This window comes from Lipotes vexillifer, unplaced genomic scaffold (assembly GCF_000442215.2).
Source record: "Lipotes vexillifer unplaced genomic scaffold, Lipotes_vexillifer_v1.1 scaffold911, whole genome shotgun sequence".
In the NCBI taxonomy this organism is placed as follows: Eukaryota; Metazoa; Chordata; class Mammalia; order Artiodactyla; family Lipotidae; genus Lipotes; species Lipotes vexillifer.
In genome coordinates, this window is record NW_006781377.1 from 1,875,193 (window position 1) to 1,887,987 (window position 12,795).

Here is a 12,795-nt window from a genome sequence, read left to right on the forward strand (position 1 = left end):
GAAAGAGTTATGAATCATCCTCTAAATACTGCTGCTTTTTATCGCAGTAAACCCTTTTGGGAAGACAGACAGTCCTATCTCCTAGAGGGGCGACACCACTCAAAAGTTTCGTTTTTGCTCAGGGATTCTCTTAAGAAAAGGATGGAGAGCCTCCTAATTGGGGATCTGCAGTATAAATCACTATTTAAAGCCACGATCGTGGCATCCATTATTTTACAGGAACTTTAAATTTTTAAGTGAGAACCTCGGGTTTTAATGAAATAAGAATATTACAGTATTTTAACTAAATAATCACAGAAATAGTTATTTGATTGAAAAGCAAAAAACGCGCTTCGGCTGGAGGCGGCGGAGGCAGTAAAGTCTGCCAACTGTGCAGAAGAATCTTCAAGGGAAGAGTCGGGGGGGATTGGGGGGAATGGGTAAGGTTAGACTTTTTGAATGGATTTTAGTTCTTTCTCCACGGGGCCCCCAAAAGAGAAAAAAGAACCATTAAAAAATTTTCTCTACCCCAACTAGTGACTTAAAAAGATCCACAGGTGTAAAGCAACTTCTTTTAAATTTAACATGTAGTAAAGCATTCCTGGTTCCTATTGATTTTCACATTAGTCTGAGAATGGTATTATAAGAGTAAGGATTCCGTTTGAAAACTATAAAATTAGAATTCCCGCGCCCTACAGAGAGAGAGAGAAGAGGCAAAATAAATTTTATCGAGTCTTTCCTCAATTTCATGGCAAAAATAAGAAAAACTTTCCCAAATAAGCAAACAAGAAATTTTACAGGGAGGGAATTTTTTTTTTTTTTTTTTTTTTTTTTTGGGAAAATTTTTTTTTTTTTTTTTTGGGAAAATTTTTTTTTTTTTTTTTTGGGAAAATTTTTTTTTTTTTTTTTTGGGAAAATTTTTTTTTTTTTTTTTTGGGAAAATTTTTTTTTTTTTTTTTTGGGAAAATTTTTTTTTTTTTTTTTTTCTGTACGGGGGCCTCTCACCGTTGTGGCTTCTCTCGTCGCGGAGCACAGGCTCCCGACGTGCAGTCTCAGCGGCCATGACTCACGGGCCCAGCCGCTCCGCGGCATGTTGGATCTTTCCAGACCGGGGCACGAAACCTTGTCCCCTGCATTAGCAGGCGGACTCTCAACCACTGTACCACCAGGGAAACCCTATAGGAAGGGAATTTAAAAAAAAAAAGAAAGAAATCTCCTGGAGCCTATAGCTCCACCCACTTTCTTGAGGTTTTCAAACAGGTCCGCTAGAAGGAACTATAAGCCCAGGTTCGCAGCTCACAGTTACTAGCAGCTTGCTTTTTGGTTTTAGTTGTGTTGTTGTGAAAGATGTCCGGCCGAGGTAAAGGTGGCAAAGGGCTAGGTAAGGGAGGCGCTAAGCGCCACCGAAAGGTCTTACGGGACAATATCCAGGGAATTACGAAGCCCGCCATTCGCCGTCTGGCTCGCCGTGGTGGTGTGAAGCGCATCTCTGGCCTCATCTATGAGGAGACCCGGGGAGTGCTCAAAGTGTTCCTGGAGAACGTGATCCGTGATGCGGTGACTTACACGGAGCACGCCAAGCGCAAGACGGTCACGGCCATGGATGTGGTGTATGCGCTGAAACGCCAGGGCCGCACCCTCTACGGCTTCGGCGGCTGAGGTGTGCCTGCGGCTTATCTCCAGATCCCAAAAGGCCCTTTTTAGGGCCCTCAAAATGTCAAGAAAAGAGTTGGTAGTGTTTAAACTGCCGTGTGACTGTGCAGATAGGTGCTTCAAATGAAGTGTTAATTGGGGTTAGGCTTGAGGCCTGGGGAGGTGTGAGCAGCAGAGCTCGAGCGGGGAACCTAGCGTCCGCGCTTAGAACGTAGCCTGGGAAATGCGGCGCAGGGCAGTAGTGATTTTGCTCTCTGTTTCAGAGCTGGACTGCCGATTTTGGATTCCTTTTGGGAAAAGTAGGTATCGCTACCTTTCGAAACCCACGTCTTGGAAGTGGTAGACGCTTCTTAGCGGCGGAGGCTTCGGGCCCTGAGCATATATAGAATGGCTTGTATGCAAATAGGGTGAGCCGGCTATCCTCCTCCGATTGGATAGGAGGCGTCATAGGGGGCGGTTCTCGCTGGTGCGACCCGGGTTCTCGCTGGTCGACCCGCCCCGTCTCTGAGACCGCGGATGTCGCGGCGTCCAATAGGAAAGCTCGAGGTGCAGGCGTAGTGTGGCGCGCCGGAGTCTGCCGGGTGTGAATATTTTATTATTTCACTGACTTTGTGAGTAAGGGGTAACCCAGCTCAGGCGCTGAATGCAGGGTGGCTGTGTGTGGGCGAAGTCCAAGCCTGGGCCTGAGCCCTCGGCCCCTGCGCTAGCCGTGGGTCAGCTGCACAAAGATAGACGCGCCGAGCAGGTGAGCGTCCCGACCCCGGAGTACCCGGCGTTGGTGCTTGAACTCCTAGCGGTGGGAATCCAGGAGTTAGCCGGCAGCGTGGCCGGGGCGCAGGGCAGCGTCCTGCCCAGCATCCATGCGCTGCTGTTGCTCCGGAGAGAGGGTCGTATGGCCCGGTAGTAGCCGGGAGATAAACCCTCACTTCCTAGTAAAAGTCGTTTTCCGAATCGCGGGCGGGGCTGAGGAGAGGAGAGAGGAGGCGAGTTGGGTTCTAAGGGCTTCAGTGAAAAGGGTATGGCGAGAGAGCTGTTTAGTTGTGGAGTCCTACGCAGTAATCCCTCCCGGGAGAGCAAGGAGCGGTCCGTTTGCGGGCGCTTTCCTGGGTCGCCGGCGGAGCTGGAGACGGGGCGCCACCTGCGTGCCGCAGGCAGGGGCCGCCAGCGGGGCGAGGCGGGAACCGAAGTCATTAAAGGGCCTCGCTCGACTCCTGGCTCTGTCACTCCTAACTAACCTGTTTATATGAGGGAAATGGGGAAGGGGCTTAAGGCCCCCAAATGCGGTGTGATCCCATGCACCTTAACTGATCTCCCCCAGCTCCGGCTTGTCTAGACATCGTGAAATCACTTACCTTCCTAGAGGTGGTTGCCTGGATTGGCTTTGGGGTAATTTCCCAGCCTTGACAGCGATGTATGTGTATCTCATTTTAAGCGATATATCAATATATCTCATATGTACTCTAGCCAGGGAAACATTTCTTGTATTCCCTCAGCAGAGGCTGGCATCATATCATTTATTGAATATCAGACACTTTGGGACAAATTGTATTCCATGATTGCATTTGATTCCCCAGCAAATTTACGAATTATTTATTATTAATTACCGTTTTACAGATGAGGAAACTGATACGGGGTGGGGGGCAGAACTGAGCCAGGATTTGAACCCAGCCCTGTTGGATGCTGCACGCTTTGACCTTAACCTTTACGTGCTACTGACTCTGCCAGGGAGGCTACCGTCCCTATTTGCTGACATTTCACTTCTAAGTGCTTTCTTCTACTCCATACTCAAGTGTATCCATGGTGCTGGTATTAATTAAATTTCTCGGACAGTGAGACAGTCCCATAAGTCAACTTTCTTTAATTCAAGTGAAAAAACCCCTGAGTTACTTAAAAAGAAGCAGCAGGGTCTGGCACACTTCTGTGCCATTGTATTTGTTGAGTGAGCGAATGAGTGCATTTGAGTAGATAAGTAATGTACCTATTAAATCCCCAATTTAGTGTGAATCAGATTATTGGGGATGAAGGTGGGACTGCAGTGGAGCATGAAAATAAGTATTCACATGATAATTTAAAATATTTATTCTTTGAGTATTTAAGTTATTTGGAATTAATTTTTTGTTTATATTTTTGATGGTGGCCTCAATTTTTTTGAACCTGTCTAGTAGAACTTTATTTTCCCTTGTATCACAGATTTTTTGTTTTTGTTCATGTTTTATGTACTTTATGAAATATGACCAAATTATTTGAACATGAGAAATCTTTTGTTTCTGTCTGTCAGTATGAGTCCCATGGTAGTGTCCAGTCCTGAAGTAATCATTTTCCAAACCAAAATTGGGTCACATGATTTGAGAATGCAAGATATCTGAAATTAGAACTGACTGAGATTTTCTGAAGTTGACTAATAAAATGCCTTCCTACACGTTTGTTAAAGAACTTAATTTAAAGCTGTTCTATAAGGCTTTTCTTACAATGTGAATGAAATGCTGTTGAAATTAGATCCTGTAGCAAAGTCATCTCTTCTGAATTTGAACATTTAATGCCTCTTTTGTCCCAAGAACTGTTAACTTTTGAAGATTCAGAGATAAATAAGCCATCAAGAAGCTTCTATTTTCCAAGTAAAGAGCGAGGGAAGGGGAAGACATCTATGTGGTACACATGTGGTTTGCTATAATGGAGTGGCATGAATGAAATGCTCTTGGTGTACAGAACAAATTTTATCAGGCCTAGGGGTGTCTTCAAAGATCAGGTAACATTTGTTCTGAGCTGAAGGCCCTTTGGAGAAGGAGAAGAGCACAGCAAGCTTGGGGAGCAAACAGCGTGAACAAATGCCAGAGTAATTTCTAGGCATGATGTATTTGGGAAACCTTCTAATGTTGGATATTTAATTTGTCCTGTTGCCTGAGAATAATGTGATGGACCAGGTAAACAGTTGGATATAAATTGAAACCAAGTCCAAACAAACCAATAGAAAAATGAGCAAAAGACAGTGGAAAAACATGGCCAATAAGCATAAAAAGAGATGTACAGTTTGATGAGTCATCAGGGAGTTGCAAATCAAGACCACAGTGAAATGCAATTTTTCATTCACTAGATGGGTAAAAAAATTTTAAATGACAATAGTAAGTGTTGCACAGAATTTCTTATAACACTAGTAGGAGTATAAAGTGATCCAACTATTTTTGAAACAAAACTTTGTCATTGTCTTGTGAACTTGAAAATAGATTCACATTTATGCTGAACCAGCAATTCCACTCCTGGATATTTACCCGAGGGAAATGATAGCACTTACGTACATGGTGCATGTTCACTAAAGTTCTTGGTAGAGCTCTTCGCAGTAGCAAAAACAAACCAGCTGCACATGAACAAGAGACTGGATGAATAAATTATGGTGTGATATAATTTGGCAGTCAGAATGAACTGATAAACACAGTCAATTCATGGTGGTCTACAACACATGAAGACTTGTGACTTTATTTATTTGGCAAATATATATTCTAAACTAATATATGGTTGAAGATCACCTGTGGGAGTCCTGAGGAACTAACTGAGCATTGCTGCCTTCCGCAGAAAATTAACATTTTCTTCTCCTTTGGGCTGGATGCTGCTATCAACCTGTGACCATTTTAGCGCCCTGTGGGTGTCCCAGCTTGTTGAAGAGGCTCATATTCTACTTCGCCTCCTTAACAGATTTATTCTACATTTTGCAACCCTAGAGTGGATGCTTGCTTACCTCTCACCTTCAGTTGTTATTTCACTGTCCTTTTATTTTTTATTTTTTGTTTTTTGATTTTCCTTATTTTCTTCTGGCCATAATAATGCACCGTTTGTGCTAGAAGGTTCATTCAGATTGTGTAGATTGCCAAACTGCTGTAAGTGGATTTCACTAACTACAGCATTTGAATTTATGTGTTTTCCCCGACTAGTCTGTGAACTCCTTGAAAGCAAGAATCTGATTCATATGTGTACCCCTAGAACCTTGGACCTAGAATTTGGAATACTCATAGGCACTTATTAATGTTTTGGGAAAATTATCTCTTTGATAATATGTTAACATATCTTACTAAAATGAGTTGTTTTCCATATATTTTCATTTTCTGAAAAGATTTTATACCGTGACAATTATCTGCCCCTTAAATTTATTAGTAAACCATTTGCCTTGACCTGCCCTGGAGGTTATGTTTTGGTTATCTTTTCAGATTCTTTAACCATTTTTATTGGTCAGCATAGTGACCTGACAGGTGGAGAGAAAGGCTACCTTAAATATCATATGTGGAATATTAAAAACTAATAAACAAACAAAAATTGTAGTTGATGTTTACCCTTAAGTAATTCTTTAATAACTGGCATTAAACATTATGATAATGATTATATTCTGATAATAAGAAATAAGTTTGCTTATTATCAAATCCAAAATTCTACCTAAATATTTTTGTACTTACATACATAAATACCTACATATTTTGTATTCTAAGGTTATCTTTCACAAAACTCTTTTCCTTGAGCTCACTCAAATAATAATGTCCCAAAATCCGAACAACTGCTTTACTATATTGAAGATTATAATCGTGCATAACAATAAGTACTTTGTGTCTAATACTTTCTTATGGGATATATGAAATTTGATTAAAAGCAAGCTATCTTAGAGATAAATTTTATATTAATCTTACAATTTGCTAAACCTTTGAATTAGGCATTCTAGATATATAAAAAAGAGATACTTTTATATTTTCAATTAAATATCTGTAATTCTGCATCATCTTTACTCATCTTCATTGTCATAATCATTGCTGCTAAACTCTTGGGTTTTTGTTTTTTTGTTTTGTTTTGTTTTGTTATTTATTTTATTTATTTATTTTTGGCTGCATTGGATTTTCGTTGCTGTGTGCGGGCTTTCTCTAGTTGCAGCGAGCAGGGGCTACCCTTTTGTTTCAGTGCACGGGCTTCTCATTGCGGTGGCTTCTCTTGTTGTGGAGCACGGGCTCTAGGCTCCCAGGCTTCAGTAGTTGTGGCACGTGGGCTCAGTAGTTGTGGCTTGCGGACTTAGTTGCTCTGCGGCATGTGGGATCTTCCCAGACCAGGGCTTGAACCCGTGTCCCCTGCATTGGCAGGCGGATTCTTAACCACTGCGCCACCAGGGAAGCCCTAAACTCTTGTTTATTCACTGAAGAATAAGATAAAGAAACTGGAGGAAGGTGCTGCCTGAGTTCAGCCTTTTTAGGAAATAATTTTCTTATAGTTTTGTTTCTCTGCAACTTATAGGGTTTTATATTTTTAACTTAATCTGACAGTTAGCTTTTAATAGAATTCAGTCAATTGTCACATTTAAACAACTATAAACATGATTCTTTCTTTCCATCTTTATGTTTTTCTATTGCTGTTCCTTTTTGCTATTTCTACTGGTTTTATCACAACACTGTGGCAGACATCACTGGCAGACATCCATTATCCATTCTCCCATTTGTTCTTAATACCAAAACCTAAATTTTTGGGGGAGTGATAATGCACTCAGGAGAAAAACTGTATTTCCAAGGCCCCTGTGGTAAGAGGAGGGCCGTATGGCTGGTGGAAGCTGTGAGTGGAGCTTCTGGGAAACCTGACTAAAAAGGAGGGTAACTCAGATGAGAGATCCTTTGTAGTTCCCTTTTCCTCCTCTTTTTCTACTTGGAGTGTGGGAGTAATCATGGCACTTCCTGGACCGGGGCACGAACCCGTGTACCCTGCATCGGCAGGCAGACTCTCAACCACTGAGCCATCAGGGAAGCCCTATTCTCTTCTTTATATCCCCTGTCAACTCCAAAGATTTGTTGAGATGATTTAGCACTTTAATTCTAGACTATTTTGATTTCTCTTGCAGAGTACCTTTTTTTTTTTCAAGAATCGTTATTTAGCATTTATATTACAAATTCCCAATCACTGTATCATTATCTACTCAGACTTAATTGTACGTACATTGCAGGAATCATAGTTCACTACTATTTGTTCTCTTTTTCATCTTCCCTGATTTTGAAGTCTCTGTTCTGATTTCTTTTTCTTTTTCTTTTTTTTTTTTTTTACTTTTGGCTGCGCCATGCAGCATGCAGGATCTTCCCCAATCAGGGATTGAACTCATGCCTCCTGCAGTGGAAGCACGGAGTCCTAACCACTGGACTGCCAGGGAAGTCCCCTGATTTTTCAATTGAGTAGTCCTTTTTGAAGAATTTTCCCTCGGTGAGGTATGTGGGTAATAGAGTCTATGAAATTTTGCAGCTCTAGGAATGTCTTTCCTTCACCCTGACTGGTAAATGTTATCTAAATGATATATAGACCCTTAAGCTGTAGCTCTTTTTTTTCCTCAGAAGTCTGGATAGTGTTCCATGGTCCATCAGCTTCCAACGTGCAGCTAAGAAGTTCCATGTTCGTTCACTGGCCTTTATTCATTTATTATTTGTGAGATTTTATTTTTATCCTTGGTGTTCAGTCATTTTACCAGGATATGTTTGAAGCTGTTTTGTTCTGTATTCCATTACTGTGATAACTCCTTTTCAATCTACTGGCTCAACTTATTCTTCACATTAGGGAACTGCTTTCCCTGAAGCAGAGCCTAAGACAGGGCTTGGGTGCAGATGATTTACTGAGGGAGTGCTTTTCAAGAAAATGTGAGGGCACAGTGGAAACCAGGTAGGGAAAGGAAGTTGTTTCCAAGGGCAGGTAAAGTCTAGCCTTGGTCTGATCCACAAGAGTTTCTGGAGAGGGAATTATAACTCTGAATTGTCCCATCTTAAAGCAGAGGCCACAAAACATGTATAATATAAACATTTTAACATTTTCTGAGGTAAACATATTATTTTTAAAATAAGAAAAAATTATGATTAAATATTTTATTGTGGTATGATCAAACATGGTTTTATCCATATCTTTCTTGAGCTTTTTTGGTGTTCTGGATTATGTCAATTTATTTCTTTTTCTCAGTTTTATTGAGAAATAATTGACATACATCACCAATGGTTTGATTTGCCTATATTGTGAAATGATCACCACAATAAGTTTAGTTAAGAACCATCCTCTCATATAGATACAATAAAAAGAAAAGAAATCCTCCTCACAATGAGAACTCTTAGGATTTAGTCTGTTAACAACTTTCCTATGCAGTTGACCTTGAACAGCTCAGAGGTTGGAAGCACCAACCCCCATGCAGTTGAAAATCCTCCTATAACTTTACAGTCGACCTCCTCATTCGGTTCCAAATTTGTAGATTTAACCATCCACAGATCATAGTACTGTAATATGTATTTATTGAAAAAAATTCATGTGTAAGTGGACCTGTGCATTTTAAACCCATGTTATTCAAGGAGTAACTGTATATCATCTGGCAGTGTTAACTATAGTCATCATGTTGTACATGATATTCCTAGTACTTATTTATCTTATAACTAGAAGTTTGTACCTTTTGACCACCTTCCTCTAATTCCGCCTCCCACCACCCCTCTTCTATAGCCACAGATCTGATCCCTGATCTCTTTTTCTGTTTTCTATAAGTTTGGTATGTTTGGTTTTTTTTGTTTTTTAGATTCCACATATAAGTGAGACCATTCAGGATTTGTTTTTCCTGTCTGACTTATTTCACTTAGCATAACGCCTTCAAGGTTCATCCGTGTTGTCACATGTGGTAGGATTTCACTGTTCTTTATGGCTGAATAATATTCCATTCTTTATCCATTCATCCATCAATGGACACTTAGGTTATTTCCGTATATTGGCTATTTCAATAGTGCTACTATGAACATTGGTGCAGATATCTTTTCAAGTTAGTGTTTTCATTTCCTTTGGATATATTCCAAGAAGTGGAATTGCTGAATTGCATGGTAGTTCTATTTTCAATTTTTTGAGGACACTCCATATTGTTTTCTATAGTGGCTGCTCCAATTTACAATCACATCAACAATGCACTAGGGTTCCCTTTTCTTCACGTCCACACCAGCATTTGTTATCTCTTGTCTTTTTTATGATGGCCATTCTAACAGGCGTGAGGTGATATCTCATTATGGTTTAAATTTGCATTTTCTTAGTGACTAGTGATGTTGAACATCTTTTCATGTACCCATTGGCCATTTATGTATCTTTAGAAAAATGTCTATTCAGGTTTTTGAAATTTTTTATTTGAATTAGTTGCTTTTTTGCTTTTCAGCTTTATGAGCTCTTTATGTATTTTGGATTTTAACCCTTTCTGAGATATATGGTTTACAAATATTTTTCCCATTCTGTAGGTTTTCTTCACTTTGTTGAGAGTTGCTTTTGCTGTGCAGCTTTTTAGTTTGATGCAGTTCCACTTGTTTATTTTTTGCCCATTAGGTGTGATTTACAAAAAAACCCATGACCAACACCCATGTTAAGGAGCTTTTTTCCTACATTTCCTTCTAGGAGTTTCATGAATTCAGATCTTACATTTAAGTCTTTAATCCATTTCATGTTAATTTGGGGGAGTGGTATAAGATAGGGATCAATTTTCACTTTTTTACATGAATATCCAATTTTCCCAGCAACATTTATTAAAGAGATTATCATTTCTCCACTGAGTATTCTTGAATCCCTAGTTAAATATTAGTTAACCATTTATGCTTGGGTTTATATCTGGCTCTCAGTTCTTTTCCATTGGTCTGTTTGTCTGTTTTTATGCCAGTACCATACTGTTTTAATTACTATAGTATTATAGGATAGCTTGAAATCAGGAAAAGCCTCCTGCTTTGTTCTTCTTTCTCAGGATTCCTTTGGCTATTTGTGATCTTTTGTGGTTCCACATAAATTTTAGGAGCCTTTTTTTTCTATTTCTGTAAAAAATGGCATTGGAATTTTGATAGAGATTGCACCAAATCTATAGATGGCTTTTGGTAGTATTGACATTTTAACAATATTAATTCTTCCAGTCCATGAATGTGGGATACCGTTCTATTTATTTGTATCCTCTTTGATGTCTTTCATCAGTGTCTCACAGTTTTCAGAATAGAATTCTTTCACCTCCTTGGTTAAATTTATTCCTAAGTATTATATTGTTTCTGATTCTATTGTAAATAGGATTAACTTCTTTATTTCTTTTTCAGAAAATTTGTTGTTTGTGTATAGAAACGCTACTGATTTTTCTATGTTCATTTTATATTCTGCAGCTTTACTGAATTCATTTATTAATTCTAACAGTTTTTTGGTTGCGTCTTCATCTGCAAGTAGAAAAATTTTTATTTCTTCTTTCCCAATTTTGATAACTTTAATTTTATTTTCTCGCCTGATTGCTCTAGCTAGGACTTTAACCTTTCACCACTGAGTATGATGTTTGCTCTAGGCTTCTCATGTATGGCCTTTATTTTGTTGAGATATGTTCCTTCTGCACCTAATTTGTTGATTGTTTTTATCATAAACAGTTGCTGTATTTTGTCCAGTGCTTTTTCTGCCTCAGTTGAGATAATCATATAGTTCTTTTCTTTCATTCTCATTGGGGGTTTTTGATTACGCAGTCAATATCCTTAGTAGTAACTGGTTTATTCAGATTTTCTGTTTCTTCCTGATTCTGTCTTGGTAGGTTGTATGTTTCTAAGGATTTTTTCACTTCTTCTACGTTGTCCATTTTGTTGGCATATAGTTATTCATAGTAGTCTCATGATCCTTTGCATTTCTGTGGTATCATTTGTAATGTCTCCTTTTTCATTTATAATTCTGTTGATTTGGGTTCTCTCTCTTTTTTCCTTGGTTAGTCTAGCTAAGGGTGTGTCAGTTTTCTTTATCTTTTCAAAGAACCAGCTCTCAGTTTGGTTCATCTTTTCTGTTGTTTTTCTGTTCTCAGTTTCATTTATTTTTGCTCTAATCTTTATTATTTCCTTCCTCCTGCTAATTTTGGGCTCAGTTTGCTCTTCTTTTTCTAGTTCCAGAGGCATAGAGTTAGAATTTTTATTTGGCTTCATGCAAAATGGATAGCAGAACATAGATTCTTATGCTAGTCACATGGCAGGCTTTTTTTCCCTTGGTCTTTGCAGAGTAGAATGTAACTGTTAGCAATCTGGACAATATAACTTTTACACTGTTGGAGTGAAAGATATGAAGGAACCATAGAGGAAATGATAGAAGCAATAATATTCTCAGCTTACAAAAATGGGATCGAACTTAAAATTCCTATGTGAAGTGGGCCTGAGATATCTGTAAGGACATCGTAACATTTTTTTTCTATTTGATTTGATACCATATACTCATATTACTTTGTTAACTTGTTTTTAAGATACATTTTGAGAAACAGCAATTTATAATTTTAGTGAGAGTAATGTAGTAATTACCCAGAAGCATATAAAATTTCCCTTTTATTGTTATCTGTGAACTGTTTATAAGGAATTTTAATTTCTGCTTGGTCATTAATTACCTCTACCAGTGCATATTAATATTTCAATATTATCTCCAATACTATCTCATAGGAAAGATACAACCCAGTACAGCACCTTCAATCTGTCTAGATCTTTTCAGAAAGCCATTGTCTTTGATAAAGTTACATATATTCAGACCCACTGAAAGACTAATTCCTGGTGTGTGGTGAATTGGGGTTTTTCAGTGAAATTTGCTTCAGTCACCAACCAAAGAGATTGTTGCCAGGAAGAAACAAATGAAGCCATGGTTTTAGTTGGAGATTAATTTGAAAATCATGCCACATTAAATGCCAAGTATATATCCAAGTTTTGATTTCTAGAAGGACATTGTGCATGTGTGGGGAGAGACAGAGAGCAAATTCTCTGGTGTCTCTTCTTATAAGGGCACTAATCCCATCATGAGGGCCCCATCCTCATGAGCTCATCTAACCTCACTTTCCTCCCATAGACCTCATCTTCAAAAATCATGATATTGAGGGGTAGAGCACCAACATATGAATTTTGGAGGTCACAAATATTCAGACCATAATACATGCCTTGTATGTTCAAGGAATACCCAGATGGCCAGTGAAGGTCAAGCAGAGTTGGCTAAAGAAAGACTGGGAGGAGATGCGGTCAGAGGGTCTGTTGCCTTAAGATACTGGAAGGGCATTGCCCTTTATTCTGAATGAGATGGGGATCCACTGGAGGATCTTAAGCTGAGGAGTAATATGATCTGACTTATAATTTAAAAGAGCTAGTTTGTTGGTGGTGAGGAATATAAACTGTAGGAGGCAAGAATACAAGA

The 12,795-nt window shown here is 39.1% G+C and overlaps 1 protein-coding gene across 2 annotated transcripts in view; it reads left to right on the forward strand.

Annotated features, from left to right (window-relative positions):
• The window catches only part of H4C16 (H4 histone 16), a 2,401-nt gene extending 714 nt beyond the window's left edge, over positions 1–1,687 (forward strand). The window contains exon 2 of one of the 2 annotated variants that reach the window (XM_007454631.1): positions 1,327–1,685. In XM_007454631.1, the coding sequence (XP_007454693.1) occupies positions 1,327–1,638 (312 nt within the window). In that variant the 3' untranslated portion in view covers positions 1,639–1,685. Of the gene's footprint in view, positions 1–1,291 lie in introns of those variants that run through there. The other variant, XM_007454630.1, reaches the window with a different exon arrangement.
• The last annotated feature ends 11,108 nt before the right edge of the window (positions 1,688–12,795 follow it).